Genomic DNA, 26,113 nt, shown 5'->3' on the forward strand with positions numbered 1-26,113 from the left:
ACTTAAACAACGATTAAGTGAAAACTCAGATTTTCTATTAAAAAAATATAATTTTTAAATTTGTTATTGCTCAATATTTATCATAGCGAATTAAACTAGTGGGGTGTATGGCATCGTGCCTTAAGGCAAATTGCTGGAACTTCCCGTACCGTAACGAAATGATCGAGGAATAGTTGAATGTTTTCAAATAGATTATTATAAATATTGTAACATTGTCGAATATTCATAAGAATTATATAAACTGAATTGCAAAGTTGAAATTATTTGTTTAAAGTATATTAGAACTTTAGTCAGAATTAAAAATAAAATCTGAATTATTTTCGATATAAAAAAAATTTGGAAAAAAAAAAAAAAAATTAAACAATTTTTTTCAAAAACAATTATTTTTTAAAAAAAGCAGAAAGTTCTTTGAATCATTTAAATCGGACGCTTAGTTCTCACAAAAACTGCCATTTTTTGCACATTTAGCTCTGTATCTTCGAAATGGCTGGGCCTTCCTTTGCCAAAAACTAATCAGCACATCTCCCTATCGATAGGAATCGAATGTTTTTTTAACCATTCAAATCGGTTGATCCGTGCTTCTGAAGTATGCCAAAATGTTCAGAATCCTTCAAAACGTCGAGAAATGTAAAAATTTTTGATTTCGATTTTTGGACGATTACAATAACTTACCCTACGGGAAGTTAATTATTGAAAATTTTAATTTATTATTAGAATTTTTAATTTTTAAGTACATGTATAACAACAAGTTACAAAAATAAAAATCGTATAAAACTTTTTAATGTCCCTTCTTTACAACCCCTGATCGTACATAAAATACAATCCATAACCTTATCTCTTTCATACTGTATAGCTCCATCCTTGTCTATCATCCCTTAACGGTTTATATTCGTATCTCATTCTTTCAATAAAAGTCCTTTTCACACACTATCTATATCCTTTTCATCTATATCATTTTCTCTATCGTTTTAATTAAAGAAAATCATCTCTCTCAGTAAATCTCTCTCTCTCCTTTGTAATTAAAAAAGAATTCTTATCTCTTTCTTGCAACTGTATCTATCATTGCCATCTCGCTCTTTTGTAATTAATGTGAAAATGGTCTCTTTCTTTATATCTACCCCTGTCTGTCTGTCTCTCTTTTCTTTGTTTCAACGACGTGATATATGCCTATTTAATGATGCTCGGCCTGATGAATTCTTAATCTTTGCATCAGGACGACACGTGTGTAAGAGAGAGAGAGTGAGGGCTTAGAAGGGGAGGAGGGTGTAGAAGGAAATTGAAAAATTATAACGAATTTTTCATATTTCGAAATTAACTCGTGTATATATATATATATATATATATATTATATATATATATATATATATACATATACTAGATGATCCGACAGACGTTGTCCTGTGCCCACATCTACGCTTTTTTAATATCCTATACTAATATTTCCCGTCAGTTAAAAATAATAATTATTGTTTTCGAATTACTATTTTCACCAATATATCAAATGTCAAATGTAGAACTGCTTCAAATAAAATTATGATTCTCGATTCCCACAGTTAACACTTTATAATTATCCCTTTAACAAATATTAAAATATGTTCAATAAAATTTCTCTATAATAAATTTTACCGTAACTTCTCTTATTTTGAAACGGCAAAGGATTGAAGGGCTCGAAAGGCACTCTGGTTGGACAGCCGCGCAGTCTTTAAACAATCATAACTCTATCAATATTTGTGTAAGAGAAAAATTAATAAAAATCAATAATTATCCAGAAAAAGATCTTGAATTTTATACGTATCTTTTATTCTTTCAGAGATATAATAATGAGAAATTGGTTTATTGGAGAGATATAATAATGAGAAATAAAAAAATCCTAGAAAATTTCCTTAAACTTCAGGCAGATTTATGAAAATCCGAATAATGGTTTAGGAGGATTAACCATTCATACCCTGCTACAGAAGAATTTTATACATAAGATAATGTCTATATATGTATGTGTATGTATATATAGTAAGTGTCACGATGTTCTTCTTAACAACTCAACCGATTTTAAATTTGATTGACTCATCGTGTGCACTTAGCTTCAACTCAGGTTAAAGGCTTTATTAAAATTCTCAGTTCTTCTCCAAAATATTAAAATTTTATTGAATTCAATTAGTTTGGAGTCATGTTCATTAAAGCAAAACACTTTTCCTTAAACACACGTTTGTTTCTCATCGACAATTTCACATGTAGATGATAACACAGATATAGACAATGGATTCATAAATTCTAAAGTTTACACACGAATATTTTGAGAATCTCTCCACCTGCGCACTCGAGAATTTCATTTTCCGAACTCGATTTCTTTCTCTTTTGCCTTTCAAAAGAAAGTCAATTCTTTCTTTTCTCTCTTGGCCTTTTTTCGAATATAGAAAAGTCGCTGACTAGGAAAAGACACAATGGTAAAAAGGAAATTGCAGAGTATGCATTTTAGACTTCTAAAAAGAATCGAAAAAATAGAAGAAAATAATGATTTTTTTACTTGAAATATAAAGTTACTTTTATGCTTCGCATTTTCGTTTAAGTTACAATAAGAGAGCAATCTTATAACAGTCAAAAGGGTTAAACTAAGAAATGGTGTCTTTAAACCCTAGTAGACCTCCATCGATAATTACTCTCTAACGACTCTCGAAACGATTTTTCCGCATAATTTTGTTGCTCCTCGTGCCTCATGCCCTTATCGCCCTACCGCCCGTCGGTTCCTCTCTTCATTTCGATTACGTAACAACGTAATATATTTTCTGTTTAATCTTATAATACCGAAATCCTCGGGACTTACCGTCGCCTCGTCTCGCTCACACTTACACCTATCGCATAAGTTGCATCTCTTTCTTTGCCCCTGAATATGTAAGGTTTAAATCTCTCCACATCGCCAGCCAGCGGTTCCGAACGGAAGTCGGAAGTGGGCGAGAGAAGAGCTTTAGGCAGGAACTAGTCGCAAATAGAATAGAAATCATAGAAATCGATCAGTACTAGGTGTAAGTGTCATTTTGCCATATACTTTTTTTATCATCTCTTTTATTTACAACTGTCCAGTAAAGGACATTCAATAAATTTGATGAATTTACAATAGTCGGCCCAAAAGGGACATTGTATACTACAAGGCATGTTGGAAAAAACAACTCAGTAGTTGTTTTTCTATTCGATATAAAATTCACAATATTTATTGATAATTATATAATTTTAACTATTTACTTATTAAATCATTTCAAATACTTATTTAATCTTACAAATAATGATTAAGTTATTTCCATTTTTTATCAGGAGTGTTGATGGCTTAAATCCAGTGGCGCTTTTCTTTTCAATCTTCTTAGATAGTTCTCTGTTATCAAGGAATTTGCTAATGAATTTGGATGACTGATTAGCTTGTTTCTATACTTGTGTCCTGTTTTTGTTATTACTTCATTTATGGTAGGTGTATTCGCGTCGGCATGAATCAACCAGTTGGGAACATATTTTGGAGCTCCTAAGGCAATTTTCAAAAATCTGTCTTGAAATTTCTGTATTATTTCTATATTGGTCTTATGAGCACTGCACCAAATTGTTGAATAAAGATTTACTATGAAAGTAGCTTATTGTATGTGCTTAGTTTGGATTTAGTCCCTAGTAACCAGTAAAGCTTTTTGATTTTTATCTCAAGCTGTCGTCTCTTTTTTATATGAGTTCGCCAATTAAGTTTTCTATCGAGGTATAAGCTAGGAACTAGTCGTAAAAATAGAAATCATAGAAATCGGTGAGTACTAGGTGTAAGTGTCATTTTGCCATATAATAACGTTAAACATCAGAATACATCTGTATTCTTTTCGAATTAGCCAAATTTATTTGATTTTTGTAACTGTGTCAGATTTTTTTCCAAAACAATTTTTCGATTGAGAGTTTGATGTATGTGCTGTAGGCTGTATGATTCAATACAAGTGATTATGCCTTTTTTGGAAAGGAAACATTATTTATATTCGAATTATCTCAGTATACCAGAAATATTTTTTGTAAATTTCTCCGACAAAAATAATTCATCAACACAGGTGATTACTTTTATATTGCTTTATAATTGTAAATGTAGAAGATCGCTTCACAATACCTACATTCATCAAATACATATATATATATATATATATATATATATATATATATATATATACATTGGAATCCCAGGTTTTTGCCAAACTGTGTAATGCGCAAAAGCGCAGAGGACCCTCTGACGTCATTCGGCCCTTTATCTGTGTCTGTGAATAAACGTTATACACACACATACATATATATGTATATATATTATAACAAAGACCCTTAGACAAGGACCCAAGTTGATAAATTATTTTGCATACCGCGGGTGGCGAGTGACAAGAGACATATAAGTCTAGATAGAGATGTATATACGAATATATGTATGTATGTATGTATGTATGTATGTATGTATGTATATATGGGACGAGTGAATCGTTTAAAACGTGAAAAATGCCCCGAGAGAACGAAGAGTCTGTCTTGTAGTAGTGCCAGAAAAAAATCAACTAATCGGATGATGGGACGAAACTAACTTCATTATAAATCTATGCATATCAAAATAAGGGAAAGAATTAGTTGCATATATTTTCCGAACCTAGAAAACAATACATCGTTTTTCTTAAAAAAAAAAACAGTTTTATTTTATGAAACAAAATTCAACAAAATCGCCTCACCGTTTGTATTATCATAGCTGAAAGCATTTCGTATAATTACGCTTGTATGATAATTATTGTTATAATCATTGTAATGAATTTCAAAATATTAGAAAATTTAGGAATTTTGGAATATTAGTGAATTAGAAAATTACAGCAAATCGTCTAAAATCAACATTTTTACTTTTTGAAAGTTATCAAGATTTCCCTAATGAATAAACAAAGTGACAAAGACCTCACTATCAACATTCACCCAAAACTTTTTGTAAGAAAGAAACCAACATATACAGTATATGTTGTAAGGGAAAGAGATGCATATATATTTATATATATATATATATATATATATATATATATATATATATATATATTCCGGGTGTTTGAATACCGGAAAAAAATATTTCCACGTCTAGAGAGCAGGATAGTATGGTGGAGCTGCCGAAAGCGAATTATTGATTTTGTAAGTGTTAGTGCACTTACATATACATATACATACATACATATATATATATATATATATATATATATATTTATGTATATATGTGTTTGTGTTCATATTGGAAAAGACAATGAATTAGAATCGTATGTTTTTATGTTGTTTTATGTGCAAGATGTAAGTGAATTGGGATGTACATACGAGTATATATATGTATTTGTATATATATATATATATAATTATATATATATATATATACATATTTCATTTTGTTTTTCTGAACGAAAGCCCCAAATTTTTAAGAATATTTAAAAAAAAAATGTATTTGTAGGAATCATGTCGTATGTTTTTGTGCCTCTTCTCAAACATATTGTTTGTGAAATGTTAAACACACTCTAGATTACTCACCGCCAATTTTATATACATACAGTACATTTTGCAAAATTGGACCCTAAATGAATTTTTTGTGCCTGTTGTTAGGTTCTTAATGCGTCAGGCAGGTTCATATTATAAGAACATCTGTAAAAAGTATATATATATATATATATATATATATATATATATACTTTTCTAATATTACACTGTGCCTGGCACACACGCACCCAACGTACACCTATAGCTCTCACCTTGTCCAACACATTGAAACGGCATAAGTCCATCTCTTTCTTTAGGAGAGTCGTAAAATATATTTGAATGTAACTTTAGAGAGCATCGGAAATTTTGCACAGAAAAAAGTATTACTTTTACGTTTCGACCCTTGAGGTACAAAGAGTATAAAGGTATGGTTCAAATTGAACATATATTCTAATTGCATCATTTTGAACTGATATGAATTTCTAGAATTATAAATATGTTGATTTAATCTCTTGAAAGGAATATTGGGAACTTTTCCCAGTATAACAAGAATTGCACGCTCTGCATTCCAGCCTATAAACCTAAATTTTATATAAAAAACTTAATCTAAAAAACGTACAATGGTATCATAAGTGCATCTTTCTGATAACACATACGTGGAGTTCAAAAAGAATCTAAGGTTGAACAAACTAGTTTGTTACAATAGGGGGAAAAATAGGTGTCGTTTTAAGGAGCTTTTCAGGACGTACTGTTCATACTACGAATTTGTACTTTACAAACAATCTACATTAACATGTCTACTATGATAACAGTACTAACATTGATGAATTGTGAAACAAAATATTGAATTAAAATCATATTTTTGAACAAACTAAAAATAGAGTATAAACAAATAAGTATATTACACTATGGGGTTAGAGTAGTGTCAATTTAATGAGCTCTCCAGTCTTCAGTACGTACTGTTCGTACTACGACCTTAAACTTTGGGTAAAATATTTTACTAATAGTATTTGTAAGTCACTATTGGCTTCTTAGCCAATACGCTGGAAACATTTAGTTTGCAAAATATTGAAACTAATGCGAATTTTTTGGAAATTTATCCCCCGGTCTCCCGTAATTACCACACATATATACACGCACAGGGGATCCCTCCACCGCATCTGACACAACCGACTAAGCTAGGTGTCCTTGTCGCACTCGCGTACAACTCCTTTACGTCTGTCTCGTTCTATACTCTACCGTATACCAATACACACAGGCATACATGTAAATACATGTATGTATGTATGTATGTATATATATATATATATATATATACAAATACAATTGTAGCTCCAAGCTAACCCGTAGCTCTGGCCGTAGCGCATTCTACCGGGCAGCTCAGTGCCGTTAGCATCGCGTAGCGCTACGCCAAAAGGCAAATATCAATAATTGATAGAAAAATCAATATTAGAAATATATATATATATATATATATATATATATATTTATATTTATTTATTTATTTTCGTGTCGCCCAGTTTTTTTGTGTCCGTCGGTTTTGTGTCAAAGTGCTTCCAACGGCGTTTAAGTGCTCCACCGGAGTTTATGGCTTTTCTAGTGTCGCGCGAACGAACATTCTAAAAGTCCGGGTGTTAAAATAAAATAAAATATTAATTAAAAACCACGCAAAGGGTGTTTTTAAAAAAATCATTGATAATATAAATATAAATTTAATACCTAGATAAAAAGTGTACCGTTAACTATCATAATAATAACCTAACTTAGGATTTCTTAGGAAGTTTTGTGATAAAATAATATCAATAAATTAGTTTATTTTTATGAATAATTTTATGAAATATTATATACTATTTGTAATCAGAATGTACAAGATCGTTCCACGGTCGTTTTAAAGTGTCGGATAAAAAATGTTTATACAGATTTTGAATCTCAAATATTACTCAATTACATAAGATTAAGGGCAAATATTTTAGTGTTTGAAATTGGATACAAACAATCTAATGTGCCAATTGAGGATCCGACAACTACATTCATTATTTACCAAAAGGATTATATTGTCAAATAAAAAAAGAAATTTGAGAAACTATTCAGCACTTTTTTATTTATAGCATTCTCAAAAAAAAGTTGTTTGACCCCATACTACCAAATACTACTTTTTATTAAATAATTTTATATATAAACAAGTGGAATTAATGTCGATAAAATTGGAACAAATGCTGATCAAATTTGAGGAGAACAAGATATATATTATACTAAATTTTTAAATTTTAGTGATTATTTACACGATAAATTATAATTATTTGACTTAAGCCTATGCACGCAACCTTAAATTTTTACCCTCCTAACAAACCTAAATTTTGTAATATCCATTTTAGTAATTTTTAATATAATGTGATAATTGATAAAAAATCTCAGTTACTCGAAATGTCAGCTATTGAAAATATTCTATTTTGCTCGTCAGTAGAATCCGTTATTCTATTTCACGTCATTAGAATGTTATCTATTCCATATTATTAGAATTTTACTCGTCAGTAGAGTTTCTTTTAGTATTTCAAGTCATTACAATTTTTAATTCTTCTAGTTAGTAGAGTAATATTTACACATGATTTACACTTTATGTTTTGCGTGTCAGTAGAGTCCTTTTTTGTTCTAACTTTAGCTGTGCTTGTCAATACTGTACTATAATTTATACAAAAGTAGAGTCCCTATTAAATACACGTATACATGGTCTGCCAAATTACTTCTTTTTTGAAAATGAGAAATAAATACTGAAATCTCAAATTTCTTTTTTTTATTTGTAACTACAATCCTTCCGGTTAATAACGAAAAAAAAATCAAACGGCTGACCACTGAAAATAAAACCAGTGGTGTATGGCATCGTGCAATGAAGCAAATTTGATTGATTTCAAATATATTATTATAAATGCAGTAACTTTCATTATTCTTGTTTTATAGACAAAATATAAGAGCATACATATCGGACTACGTCTTTTATATATGTTTACACAAAAAGTGAATAAACAAAACTTGATCAATTAGAATTAAAGGACCTATTCTCATATTTCTACTAAAATTTCAGCAAAGTTAAAATTATTTATATCAAGTGTATAAGTGAGCTGTAGAATTTTCTTTGAGGCACGTTGCCATGTACCACTTCCAGTTTTGTGTGTAAAAAAGTGTATTTTCAACGTTTTTCGAAATGGCGGCAAAACGAGCGTCCCTTCTCTCCGCCAGCCAATCGATACCGCAAAGGAGATCGCGTTTCGATAAAAAACGTTTTGTCGTTGGAATTTAATCCGAAACGTGTATTAAATTACCCGGTGATACCCTATTAGCCTAAATACACGCCACAAACATCTGTTTTTGCTATATACATTTTTCTACGGTGGAGCGATCTTGTACCTAACCCGTTCTCGTTTCCCTTTCGCAGTAGCAACAAACAAAGTAGTTGAACTGTAGTGTTTTGTGTAGTAGTGTTCGTCCTTTCACGTCAAACGAAAAAGATTTATATTTATACAAAATATATTTATAAACAAAAGAAACTAATTAGAAAATTTAATTTAAAAAATTAAAAAATAAAAATAAAATTTAAACCAAAGTTTAAATTTTTGGGTCTTCCAATTTTCGTCCAAGACGACGACGACCTGGTTATTATAAATATAAAAAGTAAGTAATAGTAATAATAATAATTAATATTTTTAAATGAAATGTAAAAACATGGATCCGACATCTAACGTAATCTTATTTTTCAATGGCCAGCCGAGGCTGAAATTTGAGAAAAAAATCTGTAGTTTACTTTTTATAGACTATTCAAAAACAAGTTATTTAGAGAACCTTATAATAATTTATACAAAATTGAAAAAGCGCTCGTGTAAAGTCACATTCTAAACGCCCTTGCAAATATATTTGTACTAGATTGTAACTTAGACTCTTAAATAGATCGTTTCCTCCTCTTTTTTTTTAATAATTTTCACCAAATTGAAAGTGTTCCTTATGATCAGAATCTAAATTGAATTGCTAATATATTTGTGAGAAAATATCACATGGACAATGTTCAATGCCGTTTTTTTTTTAAAATTGGACTGAAAATATTATATCTTAATACTGAATATTTGTGATTACTATTATAAAATATACCAGATATTTTTAAGCCTATTCTCGGATAAGCTCATCATTATCTTTGTAGTAAATCAAGAGAATCAAATTCAAGAGGAAACAAAATACTATACAAATTTTAAAACAAACTTACATCGTGTATTAAAGATAATTAAAAAAATTATACCAGCAATCTTATTGTTTTCTAAAGTCCGTCAATTCGATATTTGAATTCAGTCCGACGATACCTTTCTAATGATACCCCACACGACATTACAAAGTTTCGACTCTTTATTTAATCCATCGTACGTGCATTAATTCATTGCATCTCTCGTAACTTCTGACCGGCTTGTCCGATTTAACCGAAATATTCAACAAATTTGTACAAAATTGAATAGTTCACTATTTTTCCTAATAACAAAATCTCTAGAGCTACTTTATATTTTTCAAAATCAACGCAAAAAATAAGAAGGAAACTCCATGCTCTATTGGTATCATGTCAACATCGATGCATCATTTCTGACACTTTTGAACTGAATTATTAACAGATGGCAGTACGATAGTGGAGGTACTGCTTGGCACAGACCGATGTATATATATATATATATATATATATATATATATATATATATAAAAATAACACGTCTATCGTGTATGTTCGGTTCCACAAAAGTGATATATCGATTACGTCTTCACCATTATAGGCAGCCAAAGTTCAAGTCAATTATATACGAATATAATAGACACATACATACATATTACATATATATATATATATATATAATATTTATAAATAAAAACTGCAAAATCGCCATGAGAATAAATACCTTAATGAAACAGATTCAGCAAATCTTCTACTTTTAACATTTTACCTAATTAATAAAATCTCAACAAATTAAACTGAGAATTAATACAAAAAATTAAATCATAGAACGTAATTTTAAATTGCCTTATATTTTTGTAACTATAAATATGTTGAGTCAGTACATTAAAAATATATTCAAATCTTTCACCAAATCCACTTAATAAACTGAATCGGTAATTCAAAAGTACACAAAAGATTTCTTCTATTCTTAATTTATATATAATACGGCAAGCTGATATTAATAAACTAATCCACTATAGTTTCCTGTTCATTGAAATTAATTTAAAGAACTTCAAAGAGCAAGTTCTACTAATAGGCTTATGTTCTCCTGGAAGAAAACTTTCTCTGTTTTCCTTTATTTTCCGAGCTTCATATTCGAGATTTTGGGTTTCGGTTCTTAAAAGTTTCAAATAACAAGTTTAGATAATTTTAAGCTTTTTTTTGTAATGAAGCACAATACACTATATTTTACTACAAACCGTTATGATTATACGTAAAGTAAAAAAAAAAACACAGTTTTATTACCAAGCAATAATAATAATATTTTAAAAGAAAAACTCCAAGAAAATTTGAAACTTTAGAAATTTAAAGTATAGATTTCTTTTTTTTGTCTAGATTATGATTTAAAATTGTTATTTCAATTTACTTGCAATACTTAAAATTGTTTATTTTAAGAATATGTGTGCAAGTTAGTGCACAACTCTTGTAGGAAAATATATAAATTTACAATATAGATAAAATATATGCCAAATTTTTTTGAAAGTGCTATAGAAGCTGAATATTATTCTCGTTTATATAGTTAAATGGTATAAAAAACGTTACATGATGGACCCTGTATTAAAAGCAATATTATTAAAAAGTTTACAAATCTAGGTGATAACCTCTCGGAAATATGTAAGCAATTGAATTTAGGCCCAGTTTATGTTACGCTGAAAAATAAAAATGTCAGATAGTGGACCTCGATATTCAAATAGCCTTTCATCAAGAATTTTACAATAACAAATCATTTAGAAACTTGCCAAATTTGCATATCATAACCGTTTAGTAATAAAAATTTGCAACCGTCAATAAGCTTTTGATGTAAATTTAAATAATCGATTATAATTGGCAACCCTTCGATAGCTTAATTATTCTCAATTAATGGGCCAAAACTATCAATTGCCGAAACATCATGCCGAATCGAGCGTGAGTCAATTATTAGTTGGTAGGAGCAACTCCTACTTATCGAGTAGGATCAGACGAGGCGTCCAAATGTAATTTTACACTCGGTTGCTCCCAAATGTCAACTTATTCCGTCCTCCACCGCCCGATCTCCACCGACATTCCCTATAATCAGTCCGCTATAATTGAATTAGTGGTAGACCGATGGGTTGCTCTTAGGTGTGTGAGAATTTAATTGGTAATCAAGAAAGTTTATTTTTATAAACGTTAAAATTATTTTTAGAATTTTTTATACACGCTGAATGATGGCACAAACACAGTATCAAAACGGACAAAATAAATAGTTAATTATTGAGCTGCAAATAAACATTCCAAGAATATGTTTCAACATCGAATAAAAAAATTTAAAATATATTTTTCATGTAGAGAGAGTAAGAAAGAATGGTAAAGAGATAAAGAAAGAGAGTAAGCGATAGTTAGAACAAAAAAGCTAAATGAGTTCGCATGATTTTTTTTTCTATTTTTTTCTAACTATGTTTTATTGATAATATATAGTATTTTATATTAATAGTATCATTTTTCCCCCGTTTTTCAGATGGTGACGAGGACAAAAAAGATTTTCGTGGGCGGTTTGAGCGCTCCCACGACATTAGAGGACGTCAAATCATATTTCGAACAGTTCGGACCGGTGAGTTAAAACCAAAAAAAAAATCAACAACTAAATCATTATCAATATATTAGAATAATTCCTAAAAAGTCGAAAAATTTTCTTTGCGCTATTCAAAAGCGTATTCAAAATTTTCGACCTTGAAATGACCTTCAGAATTATACCTCAAACGCTGAATAGAGTTTTGAGTAATATAAAACCATCTTGTCTATTAACATAATTTATTAATATTCGATACCTTCTAAAAATAATAATATTTAACAATGTTTATAGTTCTGTATGTTATTTCGATATATCCCTCGTGTGTAACATTTCCGAGCAGATGTCGACATGTCATCGCGCGCGAATTTTGAAATTGACATCCCGAGCTATGAATAATATATATGAGATTTTTTTAACACTAAAAATACCATTTTGCGGAGTACAGAAAACACAGAGGTTTCTTCAAAATCAACAAAAAAACTGATTTTGAGTTGTTCTAGAGCACAATGATGTTAGACAACATTGTCAAATATTTAATTTTGTATCAATTCGGAGAATACATCATTCATAATATGCGAATGGTTTTAAAGATATGGCAAAAATAATCCATTAATGCTTTAAAATTAATTATTAAGTATACAACTTTGCTTCCGCCGTTTTTACAACGCGAGTTCTTTACAATGAAGGCGGCAGCAAAGTTGTATTCTTTAAATTGCGATTTTAAAGCATACAGAGTTGCTGCATGGCTTAATGATGTTAGGCAACATTGTTAATCATTTGATTTTGTATAAATTTGTCGGATACGTAATTCATATTAAACGAACGGTTTTGAAGTTCATGCATATATAATACGTTTGCGCTTTAAAATTGAAAATGTTAAGTCCACAACTTTGCTTCCGCCCTTATTGTAAAGAACTTGCGTTATAAAAACGGCGGAAGCAAAGTTGCACGTCTAATAATTACTATACATATGCCATAACTTTAAAACCACTCGCTTAATATGAATGATGTATTCAATCAAATTAATCAATCTACAAATGTTTACAGCAACTCGGTATACTTTAAAATCGCAATTGAAACGAAACAAATAACCTGAAAATAAAGAAACCCAGTCGTTGGTCAATATGCAAATTGTCATCGTCGCCACCCGCCCTGAGTAACTCAGTTATTGTAATATAATATCGAAAATCGAGCGTAAGATTCTATTTTCAACGTTTAAAAGTAAAGAACCTTAAAAATCAGTTTAGATTTCGGAGATAACTGACAGCTGAGCCCGCTACGAATGTATATATATATATATATATATATATATGTATATATATATATATATATATGTATATATATACATTTATTTATTCGTATGTATATATCGGTGTGCCTAGAACCCCGTGAGCGCTTACTGGATCAATAAAAGCTACCCTCTCTCCATCTCTTTCCGCCGCATGCGAGCCCTTTGCTCACTTTTATACCTGTTCACGTTCAACCCCTATACATATATATGACATTATTAAAGTGTTAGTAGCTACTATAGATCGTTCCTCCTCTCTCTCTCGCTCTCTCTGTGTTTTTCTTTTATCTCGTTCTCTCTCTATTTGGATAGAAAGTTTCTAGAGAGCGAGATAGAGAGAGAGTTGGTCCTAAAAACAACCCGTCGGGCCGGTTCCAGGTTTTTGTCGGCGGTATTGTTTGTGTTGTTTGCGTTATGTAATAGTCGAAGGAAATATTTGTTTTTACGATTACGCGTTCAAAGGATTATTGATAAGTTGCCTCTCCGATGTCCGAGAATCATGTGGCAGGGTTGTTTTTTCTCCTAAACCAGGAAAAGAATTTGATACATGAAACAAATATATATCGGAATATTATGAATAGTAGCATTAAGTTGCATCAACTTCCTTGTATGTATGTCCTTAATAAAAGCATGATCTATAATTCCAAACTTCAACTATTTTTATATAATTAATTTATAGTAGGTTCAATAGGTTGAAATCACCCACAAGTATATAGACAAAACATTTAACATTGCATACAAAATTAATACAATTTTGAAGACTGCCAGGAATGTATGCGGGTGAAACAGGACAGCATTTAATACAACAATTAGATTTCAAATATAAGAATCAAAATTTAACTATGATCACTGATCATATAAAAAACTAGCTGTAAGTGGAATTCTGTCTTAAGGCAATTAAGGCATCGTGCCTTATCAAATTAAAAATAATCAATAATAATCAATAAAAGTTGATCAATGATTTGAAACTTTTAATAGAATTTCGAACCATATTAAATCATTCTATCTTAAATCATTTATTTTGAAATATTTTCGAAATCCTGAACTTTTTTTAAAGCAATCGTACAGCTTTAACTGCATAATAACGAAATATCGAAACGCGTAAGCGCCGCATCGCCGTCCAATAGATAAATATTGGTACGGAACCCATAGGAATGTAAACAAAATTTATACTTATTGTTAAAATCCCTATAAAATATCTGATAATATGATGTGCATATGTCTAATGATCATTTTTGACCGTCAAATGGCATTTTTTTTTTACTTTTTTACTAGATCTCCGAAACCGTTAGACCTGCCTTCATAAAAATTTGAGTTCTTTGCCTTGTTAATACAAGTAAAATGTTTTTTGAATTATTCAAATCGGACGCTCCGTTCTCTTAAAAACTGAGTTACCGTTTTTGGCACTTTTTGCCCCATATCGTTGAAACGGCTAGATCTGCCTTCGCTAAAAACTAATCAGCACGTCTCCTTATCAATACGAATCGAATGTTTTTTGAATTATTCAAATCGCTTCATCCGTGTTCCCGAAATCGTCGACAAAAAATGGTATCCGAACACACACGCTTATACACACACACAGACATCCATTTTTTCTAAGGTATGCCAAAATGTTCAGAAGGTTTTGAAACGTAAAGATATATAAAAATTTTCATTTTCGATTTTTTTGCGATTACTATAACTTGCCCTACGGGAAGTTAATTATAATCATAGCTTCAGTTTCGTTTTTATCATGTGACTAAGGGGCTTTTCAAAATCATTTTAATATCATTTTTTTATTGCAATTACTTTTAAGTGGTGCATTCTTTATTTTTGAGCTATTCTTATTCTGTCTCGCTATTTTCCATAAGTAGTCCACTGATGATGACATAATGAAACGTTTGGCAGTTCAATAAATTTCTTATAAACTTCTACAAAATTTACTTTGGTATATTCGTTAATTATTATAGTTTTAAGTCGGTTTAATTGAATTAGCGACCTCTGCCATCGTATCGCTCCACCGTATCGTATCGTTTCGTCGAATAATAATAATAATAAGACGAACATTTTCGTCTTAATTAAACAAACGCAATTAACACGTGTGTTGTAATAAGCGAAATCTTGTTACCGGCGGCTTTCGAACTTCACAAATTACATCTAAATATATTCATAATGCACACACTTGGATATATACATTACATACGTAACACAGATATTCAAGGGTTCCTCTGTCTTGTATTTATAATTTATATTACTAATACAATTTGCATTGCTAATATTACGGTTTTTATTATTTTAATGTATAGTCAATGCTTGTATTATATTTAAAAAAAATCTTTAAATTTAAGGAAGTGCAAAGACACACTCCACTAGTTAGATTTTAACAATCGAATAAGAGACATCAATAACTGACCAAGACTATTTGTTATCCAGAAAATAGCTTTTTGTAAATAAGTTCCATCTCGTGCAATCCATTTCATACTAACAAGATTTATATATATATATATATATATATATATATATATATATTTATAACAATAAAGTTCACTTCGGGAATACTCGAATTGATGATGTTAACTTTTCTGAAAGTTCGGTTTGTCCAAAATAAAAAGTTTGCTTTTCTGTAATTGCCTTCCTACATCCATTCCATTATATTTATATATATATATATATATATATATATATATATATGTGTGTGTGTGTGTAATGGATATATACATCCTTGTTCCATATAAAAGTTTTGTCATCAATAAGATTGCTTTTTCTTCCCATACAAAGCATTGTACAATATACACATATATATACGTATGTATGTATGTATGTATGTATATATGTATGTTTGTAGGATTTGTATCTCCTGATCTGCAGATATGTAAATTCGTTGTTGTTTTCTCGAATTTGAACAAAACGAGGATTTCGAAAGTGAAAACATATATGTCTGAGGGATTCCGAATAATATTCGTGATGGATTTTCATCAGGAATACCAAAAAAGAGCAATTGAAGAAGGCAAAACTTGAGTTTTGAAACATGCGCGAATGTAATTTAAGATTAGTGATGAGTTAAATTAGGAGCCGAAACGTCTGCGTTTATAATTGAACTTTAGAATAAAAAAAGTAGACCAATTTAATATAATAATATACTATATAATTACAGTAGCCACATTTTGCTTACACATCTTCATTTTTTTTTAAATATACTAAATATTCATTTTCTAAATTATGAAAGCTTAATGAGTGTGTTATAATGAGTTATGAAGGAGGAGGAGAGATTTAAAAATGTTTTGGCATCTTAACGAGGCTTATCTTAAAATAAATCGGGGCCGATGATCGATGAGACATTAGTCTTCTAACGACGACGAAAAAGATTTTATTAAAGATATAAATATGAACAATCTAAAATATTATATATATATATATATATATATATATATATATATATTTAAAATATAAATATAAACATTAATAATGTTTTCCTCAATTTCAGATTGAAGACGCGATGCTAATGTTCGACAAACAGACCAACAGGCACAGGGGTAATTATCATTATATTTAATATAAAATTAATTAAATACTATTTCATAAATATCGATATTATTATTATCTTGGATTTTTCCGCAGGGTTCGGTTTTGTCACATTCCAGAGTGAGGACGTCGTGGACAAGGTGTGCGAGATACATTTCCACGAAATAAACAACAAAATGGTGATTAAATAATTAATTCTATAAACTAACAAGCATTTAAATGGAAAAATCTCTATTTGAAATCGTCTAATTTCTCTTAGGTGGAGTGTAAGAAGGCCCAGCCTAAAGAGGTGATGTTGCCGGCCAACTTGGCCAAAACCAGGACGGCCGGAGGAGCTCCTGGTTCACGAGGGGCATACGGTAAGACAATGCATGATCTTTTTATAACAAATTTGCCTTTAACATCGATTTACAATTCACTAGTCGATATAAATTAACAATGCACACTTTTAATGAATTTATAGTAAACGAGCTTGGAGAAGTTTTACTTGAAAAAAATATATATTGTGTTTTTTGGTATGTTGGGTATCGTTTGAAGAGTCTCTTTGAAAAGAATCCGAGTAATGAAATTAACTATGTGTTTTATCCACAAAATATACTCTTTTGGCGATTTCTAAAATTAAGGGGCACAACTAGTGTAACCGCCTAAAAAAAAGTGATTTTTGGGAATTTATATTAAAAAAACTACTTTATCAATCATTTCAAAATTTTATAAATTTATTTATACATGCTTTAAGAATACATAGTATAATTTTTGAAGAAAAAGATTAAATATTTTTTAAGTTATCGTCGACCTCCAACGGCGCGACAAAAAAAAGACCTTTAACTGCTGCAGTGATTTCGGCCTTCTACGTGGATGAAATCAAAAAATAAATAATTCTCGTTAAACTAGATAATATTGTCTGTAAAATGAATTACGATAAAAAAAATAAATCAAAAATTGACAAAATGGCGGCTTTTTAAAAAGAAATCGAATTTTACCCAAAATTTTGGTCGTTTTTCGCCTGCCAAATTTGGATTTTTGATCTGATCAAAAAATCGATAGTTCATTTTACGGAGAACTATATACAGAACATGTAAAAAAATTTAATAGTGATCGGATCATTTGTTTTTGAGTAATCACTGCAGCAAATTCAGAAAATGCTGTTTCGAGAAAAACGCGTTTAAAGATAAAATGATCGTTGTACTATATACTATATGTATACTTTTTAAATGGCTGTAACTCAAAAACTATTTGATATATCGATTTGAAATTTTTAAAGGTGTAATCTACCGAAATATGATTTCACACTAGTTGTGCCCCTTGTTCTCAAATTGTTCTCAAATTATACACTTTTTACGAATTTGTAGGTGAGGTGTCTAAAGAAGTTTACTTCAAAAATTTTAGATTGAATGTTTTACGGCATGTGGGGCATTTTGAATAGAAGCTGAATACTGCACTATGTTTCCAAATTTCTAAGCATAAAAGTGTACTTGATAGTTGATAGAAATTGCATCCACGATAGTAGTAATAACAAATATTAATTACCAGTTTACAAAAAATCATCCCTTTACTTTATATCGACTAGTGAACTCATCCCCTAGTATCAATCACGCCACTGCCTGTTCTGTCCGTTTACCTCATCGGCCTTATTGTTAGAGCAAACAATCTACTCCCCTATGTCACCATCTATCTAGGTCACCACCATCCACTAAACCATCACACGAACCACCATTTGAACCACCACCACCACCAGCAACAGCAACAACCGACCCAAATCGTCCTATTGCAACAGTCGCCTTCGATCGGCGCCAACCAGAGATACGCACCGTACCCGAGTCTGGTGCCTCTGGTGCATCTCCCGTACGAGGTGCACGCCCTTAATAAGCGTAACGGGGGCGCCTTGCTGGCCCAGCCCGGCGGGGTTCTGGGCCAGAGTAGGGCCGCCGCCGCCTTGGGGGGCCTCGGTGCGGTCGCGGCGCCGCACCACAGGGGGGGAGCCCAGAACGGCACCCTGACTCTGGCCTATGCGCCAGCAGAATTGCTGGGGGTTCAGGGGTTGGATTTGGCCCTTTATCACGGGTTACCCACTTTGTAAGGGGATAAAGGGATAGATGAAACTGAATTTATTGTACGCAACACACACAAGCACTACAATCACTTCTAAATATTTATTTATATAAATTAATAATTTTTTTTATTATTATTATTCAATTCTTTTGAAAATGTAGAATTGTAGAATAGATTTTTAAACTGAATCGTAAAAATTAACAGACTGATATTTTTGTACAAAAATAAAATTAGTCGTAGACCTTATTATTTTGTAGTATATACGTGTACACATTATTTTTATTTATTTTTTAAACAAAAAACTCCAAACGTAGACAATATTGATATTAAACGTAGCTAATAATAATAATAATGGTATTATTTTTTACACAAATCAGTAGATTCTAACAAGGAGAGCGTTAAAAGGTTCACTTTTCTGTGAGTTCATAGTCAAACCGAACACCTTAAAATATTATAGTCCTGTGAGTAGTGGTTTCATTATAAAAATTAATTAAAGTTTTGAAATATAGACTAGAATGTTCCGTACTAGGGAATGCAATAGAGTTAAAAATGTTCAATATCGGTATTTCGATAATTTTTCATTTTAAAACCGGAATACCGGTAAAATACCGGTATTTTTATTATCTTAAACAAGTGTAAACAATATTGAAAGTTACTAGTACAAATATAAAAAATATATATAGTTAACTACAACTATATTCAACTAAAAAAAGAAAACAATAAGTTTATTTTTTTAACAGTAATTTAACAAATTTATATCCAATTTAATTACCTCATCATCATTATTGAGTATATTGAGTAGTTTTTACCAAAATTAAAGGTATGAGTAAGAAAGTCCAAAAACTCATAAAAAAACGTATTACATTATTAGAATAAACTGTATTGTCTGTATACGATGTGTTAAATTAGCATAATTTCCAATATTTTGAAGACTCTAAAAAAGTAATTTTTCTACAATTTATGATCCGATACTTTATGAAGATAAATAATAACATACTATAATTGTAGAGTATTTTTATTTAAAACAATATAATGGTCCTATGTTATTTTCAAACTGCGATACGTTTTAAGTAAAATAATAATAATTGTAATAAAAAGTCAAAAAAATAAAAATTACGCAGTGGTAATCTGTAATATTTTGGCGCAGATGACACTAAAAACCGTTACACTTTTACATAAGATGAAATGAACATCATTATCTATCAGGCCCTTTGGAAAGCAATAAATATCCAGTTTAATGACTAGTTGAAATAATATTATGACATTTGTTCATCCCATAGAATCGCTTAAAGATATAGCTGTGTATGCAATTATGGAATTTAAATATATTCGAGAAATTTAAACCTGAGTGTAATATGTATCAAAAAGCACTTGTGTAAAAATACCAAAAATACAGGCAATTTTAAGGTAAATACCGGTATTAATACCGCTCGGATTCATAGATAAGAGTTAAAAATATTTGTAAACCTGAAGTTCTCCTTGTTAGTCATTTGAAAGGGCTGACGTAAATTAAGAGGATTAAAATCTATATCTGCTACTCGATTACTCAGTTAATTAAATGTTCAGTTACTCGATATGTCAAACTTTAATGAAATTTTGTAACTCTACCACCTCTCACAGGCCTATAACATTTTAAGGTGTTCGGTTTGACTATCAACTCTATCAAACAACAAAGTTTCAACAAAATCCCGAAAGAGTAAGCCTGTAATCCGAACTAAATTATCTATTTTTTTTTAATTTAGATATTTAATATTTATTATTTGCACGAGCTACTTATTTATCTAACCGTGTGTTCTAAAAAAACATATCTATAAAAAATGTTTAAGCAAATTTCGAGCTGTGATTTGAAAAAAAAAAGTAGAAACCTTAACTTTTATTATTTATTTATGTAGTAACTAGTATTAACTATTAAGAAACTATTAATATTTATTTACTTAGAAAGCTTTTTATTATCTATAAATGTAGTCAAAAAATGGAACTGATTTTATAATGAAGTAGACAATCTAATAGTAGATAAAATTTAAATTTTATAATTTTTTAAGGAGAAAATTTCCATCCAGAAATGTCAATTTTGTAAAAATTCTGTTATTGCTATGTCAGTTTTAATAATAGTTGAAACGATTTTTTTTAAATTAAATTTAGTAGATTTAAAAACTTGAGCCATTTTTTTAAAATAGTTAGATCAAATTTGTTATATATTCTGTGTTTTACTTATTATTTTTTGTTACAAATGCACACCTTACACACACCTATGTATATATATATATATATATATATATATATATATATATATATATTTACATAGATATCATAAATCAGGTGATTAAATCCTAATCCAATTTGGATTCTAACGAGATCCCTGTAATTCGATATGCCCAAAAGGGCACATATAGATATACATGTAACAAATAATGAGAATTTAGATTACATTTAGAAACAACAAAGTAGAAACGTATTGATTACGACTCATTAATTTTACTCGTGAGTTGTCTTAGCTCTTTCTTAGGGTCTCCTTAATCCAGGGACGAACTCCAAATAATAACAAATAGCTGTATGCAATTTATTTGCATACAATGCAGTATATTATATAAACATAGATATTTTTAGAACCGTCACTCATGAAAATTGATATTTTTTTCTTTTCTATCATCCATGAATTCTCTTGAAGAAACACAAAAAGTTTTATCGAAATCGTAGAGAATAATTAAATAAAATCTAAGTGATATGTTCCCACCAATATATCAGCAAACAGATTTAGAATGTGACTGTGTCGAGCACTTATTCTATTTTGTTTTTGAATTTGTTTAAGAAATGTACAAAAAAAATTTGTATGTTGATATCTTGTTAATTTACAAATTGTTATATGTCTTGGAGAAATAAACAACAAGAATATAAAGTGGATATTTCGTTTTACTTATTAAATAATTTTTCCGATTTGGCGAAACCTGGATTGAAGAGACCCTTATATATAATACAAAATAGTAAATAGAAATACATAACCCCTGTATGTCTTCAAACTAAAAATTAACAAATCGTAAGAACTATCTATTAGTAAGTTTAATATACATAATATATTCCAGTTATTGATAATAGTTTATTGTTAGTATTGATATAAATATTTTAGTCGTAAGTCAATATTTATATTTAATAATATATACCTACTAACAATTTAGAAATTAAATTAGTGTAAAATGTAATAATTAAATAGTAGGGTGGAGACTAGACTCAAGTTAGCACCATCTTCAGAAAAATTAACTCTGTGACTTACAATACATTACAGTCGAACTGACATTTTTTTTAAAGTATTTTGGCGTTTAAGACCGATTTACTTAATATAAGATTTCTTGAGATAATACATATAGTATACATACATATCTATATATATATATATATATATATATATATATATATATATATATATATATATATTACCAGCCAATTCGTCAATGTAATCTCACAATATTTTATTAATTTTTTTTGTTCGAAAAGTTCAAAGTGTGAAACACGCTTTAAAACCCTCCCTATAAAATCATAAACGACTCTTATATACAAAATTGCAAGTGTGGGTGCGGCTTTATACTAAAGCGTGCATCACACTGTGTGATAAATACTGAAAAAAGAAACTTATATAAAGTTTGTCAAATTTATATTTTTATACATCTATATTTAAGTTTTATGCACTTTTGATAAGCTAAATAAAAAGAGTGCGCGGAATGAAGTTTTCAAATTGTTTAACAAAATGTAGAAAAATGTCCCAACAAAAAAATATATACATACGTGGTCTGTTCAAAAAGTATCCGGAATATTCGTATTAAATATAATATTTATTTATTCGTCTACATTAATGTGGTCCCCAAAGTCAAGAGGGCCCCCCCCAGATTAATACACTTATGCCAGCGTTTTTTCCAATTTTCGAAGCACCCTTGATATTCACTTTTGATATGTCCTTGAGCACTCTCAGCGATTTTCTTCAATCGAGGAAAACCGCCGTCCTTTCATGGGTCCCTTCAACTTTGGGATAGGAAAAAGTCACACGGAGCCATATCTGGTGAATTTTTGCACTTTGCAACACTTATTTCATTTTTTACGCAAATTTAATACAAATTCTTTGACTTTTCAATTCTTCATTGTAAAAATCGCCGATCTCAGAAAAACACGTCGACCTTAGCGACTACCACAGACAAAGTAACAGTGAATATAGCTGAAAATTTCATCATACTTTATTCATGTATACCAACAAAATAAAAAAAAATTTTGACAATCAGACACTCCAGACCCGCGAATTTTATTATTAGTAATTCCGGTACTTTTTTGAACAGACCACGTATATATTAAAGCCGATTGTATGGGTAAAAAGTCGCTTAGACACCCATATGATTTTCGGATTCTAGTGATCAAAATAAGATACTTTGCTGAAAAACCATACCTCTAAAATGAATTCTGATGTCTCGTGCATTGATCCAAAAATAAGGGTTGAAATTTGAAAAATTCCATTTTGACCCATTCAAAGTGCCCCAATCGCGTCCTAATGTATGACCGAACCCCACTAACTTTGGAAAGCGATCCACCCATGTCCGTGATACAACCCCTGGAACCTCCCCTGAGCGGGTTTTCAATATTTAAACCTAATTTTGGGTCAATGCACAGGACATCAGAATTCATTTTAGAGATATGGTCTCTTCAGCAAAGTATCTTATTTGATCTAGTATACGAAAATCATATGTGCCTAAATGACCTTTAAATCGACCCGCCCTAATATATATATATATATATATATATATATATATTCCCAATATTTTTATTTCCATGCCAAGTCTCCACCTCTCTTCGTATGACTAAAAATATACACAATAAATCAGATTGCTTAGAATTTAAATTAAACCCAATACTAAAATTGATGTACTCTTAGAGATAAAATTTTTAAAATAATAATAATTATAGACTAGTTACTAAATAATTTGTAAACGTATGTAATTTGTAAAATTCCTTAAATGTATCAAAAATCTAGTCGTGCGTTGGCTTGAAAAAATGGAAAGATCTGATAAACTAAAAACAGAGATATATAATTTAATTAAAAAATATAGTTATTGCAAAAGATCTATTTACGCGAATATATCTAAAGATTTTGATGAACTTTCATTATTAAACAAAAATATGTGTGTATGATTTGATTTTAAAAAGTAGAGTAAAATTTTTTCAAAAATGACAAGATTTTTTGCTCTCAGTAGAGTCTTTATACTTTGGCGTTTTTCTGATTTGCTTGTCAGTAGATTCTAGGTTGTTGTTTAATTTGCTAGTCAGTAGAGTTCTTTTCTTATCCTTAGTAAATAAATTGATGATATCTATGATGATACAAAATATAAAAAACTATATAACAAAATAACATATTGAAAATTGAGTGCCCATAAAAGGTGCGTTAAAAGAACAAACTAAACGTCCTAGTTTATTTGAGCATTTTTGTATGAAACGCAGAAAATATAATTTTGCCCCAAAACTCATTTTCATAGTTTCAAATCGCTTCAGCCAATTTTGAAGTCAAAAATATAATGTATCCCATTAGATTATAATTTATAGGTTAGAATTCCACCTATCAAGTCTTTCCGTTTTAAAAAAGGGCCCAAACGCCACTTAACATCTAGTTCAAAATAGGTTCTTAGTAAATATTCAACTATGTACATACTAAAAATGTTAGAAAAGTTTTAGAAAATCTAAATAGTATATGTCGTTAGTTCTTGTTTTAGTATTAACTTGAAAATTAGTATCAAATAGTTTTTTTTTCAACATATCCATTTCGATTTTCTGAAATTTTTCAAGTTATAAAATAAAACTTCACAATATATATATTATAAAAGTTATTTAAATAAACTTGGACAAAAACTTGAAACGAATTGTTTTTAACTAAAACTTAGTACTATTAGTTATACTAATATTAGTAACGTAGTTTAACTCAGTAGTTACACATACTATATTTTTTATATAATGTGAAATAATTGTACTATTTAGTTTTAGTAGTAAAATGTGATAAAACAAATGTGATAGTAGGATAAATTAGGGTTTTAGTAGGCTCGAAACAAGTGGTACTGGAAACGAGCCTTCAAAATTAAAATCAATATATTATAATTAATAATGTTTAGAGAGTGATATAGTTAGCTTTTAGATACTTATATTAGGTTGTTATATATATATATAATATATATATATATATATATATACACGTATATATATAAAAAGCGGAAGGGAGATATTTGACAACCTAATATTATACTAAATTAAAGTAGGAGTGAATTCATACTATTTTTTGGACGAACAATGCGAGCAAAACTCGTACACCGAGGGTTAAAAAATAGTTAAAGGGTATATATTTTTATTTTTCTAAATATTTTTTATTCTTTTCGATGTATGAGTTCGACTCGCAGTAGCCAAATTAAAAATTTATCCAAATATACTAACAAAAATAAATATTTAGACATTTAGATTTAGAAAACTAATTTTGTAATTTTTTAGTCAACAACAAATTAGTTATTGTTAATAAAAATTAATATTTATATAATATTATTAATGTAAAACATTTTAGACATATTAAGTCTTAGTTAGTGAAAAAAAGTGTTAATACTTAAAACACTTTACTAAACTAACAAATAGTTAAAACATAGTTGTCTTTGGTACTTAAAAATATTGAACAAAATTTAGCTATTTTAGATACAAATTGATGTGTGTTGTTATAATAAAATAAAAATAATCCTGTTAACTAAAATAGTGTAATCAATATATAAAAAATCAACCAGTAGTAATAAATAAATATTAAAGCTTATTTTTCCTCGAATTCGTCTTAATTTTAAATTTTAATACAATTTACTATTTTACACTATTTTAGAACATAAGTTTACATCAGGATTAGTTTCAAAATTTTAAAAATAGTTCAAGGTAGAAAAAAATTTCAGGTTCAAAGGTTTTAGATATATTTTAAGTATGTCTACTATATTATAAATGTAGTTACATGTGTTAAATAGTGTGCAAGAATTAG

At 29.5% G+C, this 26,113-nt stretch overlaps 1 protein-coding gene across 1 annotated transcript in view; it reads left to right on the forward strand.

The window, feature by feature from the left end:
- LOC113384534 (RNA-binding protein Musashi homolog Rbp6-like) overlaps positions 1–26,113 on the forward strand; it is a 52,600-nt gene that overhangs the window by 15,534 nt on the left and 10,953 nt on the right. The window contains exons 6-9 of the mRNA XM_026622267.1: positions 12,198–12,290; positions 17,003–17,051; positions 17,137–17,219; positions 17,300–17,399. Of these exons, the coding sequence (XP_026478052.1) occupies positions 12,198–12,290; positions 17,003–17,051; positions 17,137–17,219; positions 17,300–17,399 (325 nt within the window). The remainder of the gene's footprint in view (positions 1–12,197; positions 12,291–17,002; positions 17,052–17,136; positions 17,220–17,299; positions 17,400–26,113) is intronic.

Source organism: Ctenocephalides felis, unplaced genomic scaffold (assembly GCF_003426905.1).
Source record: "Ctenocephalides felis isolate EL2017-DRISC unplaced genomic scaffold, ASM342690v1 CF-g0.4_SCAFFOLD_03571, whole genome shotgun sequence".
NCBI classification, from domain to species: domain Eukaryota; kingdom Metazoa; phylum Arthropoda; class Insecta; order Siphonaptera; family Pulicidae; genus Ctenocephalides; species Ctenocephalides felis.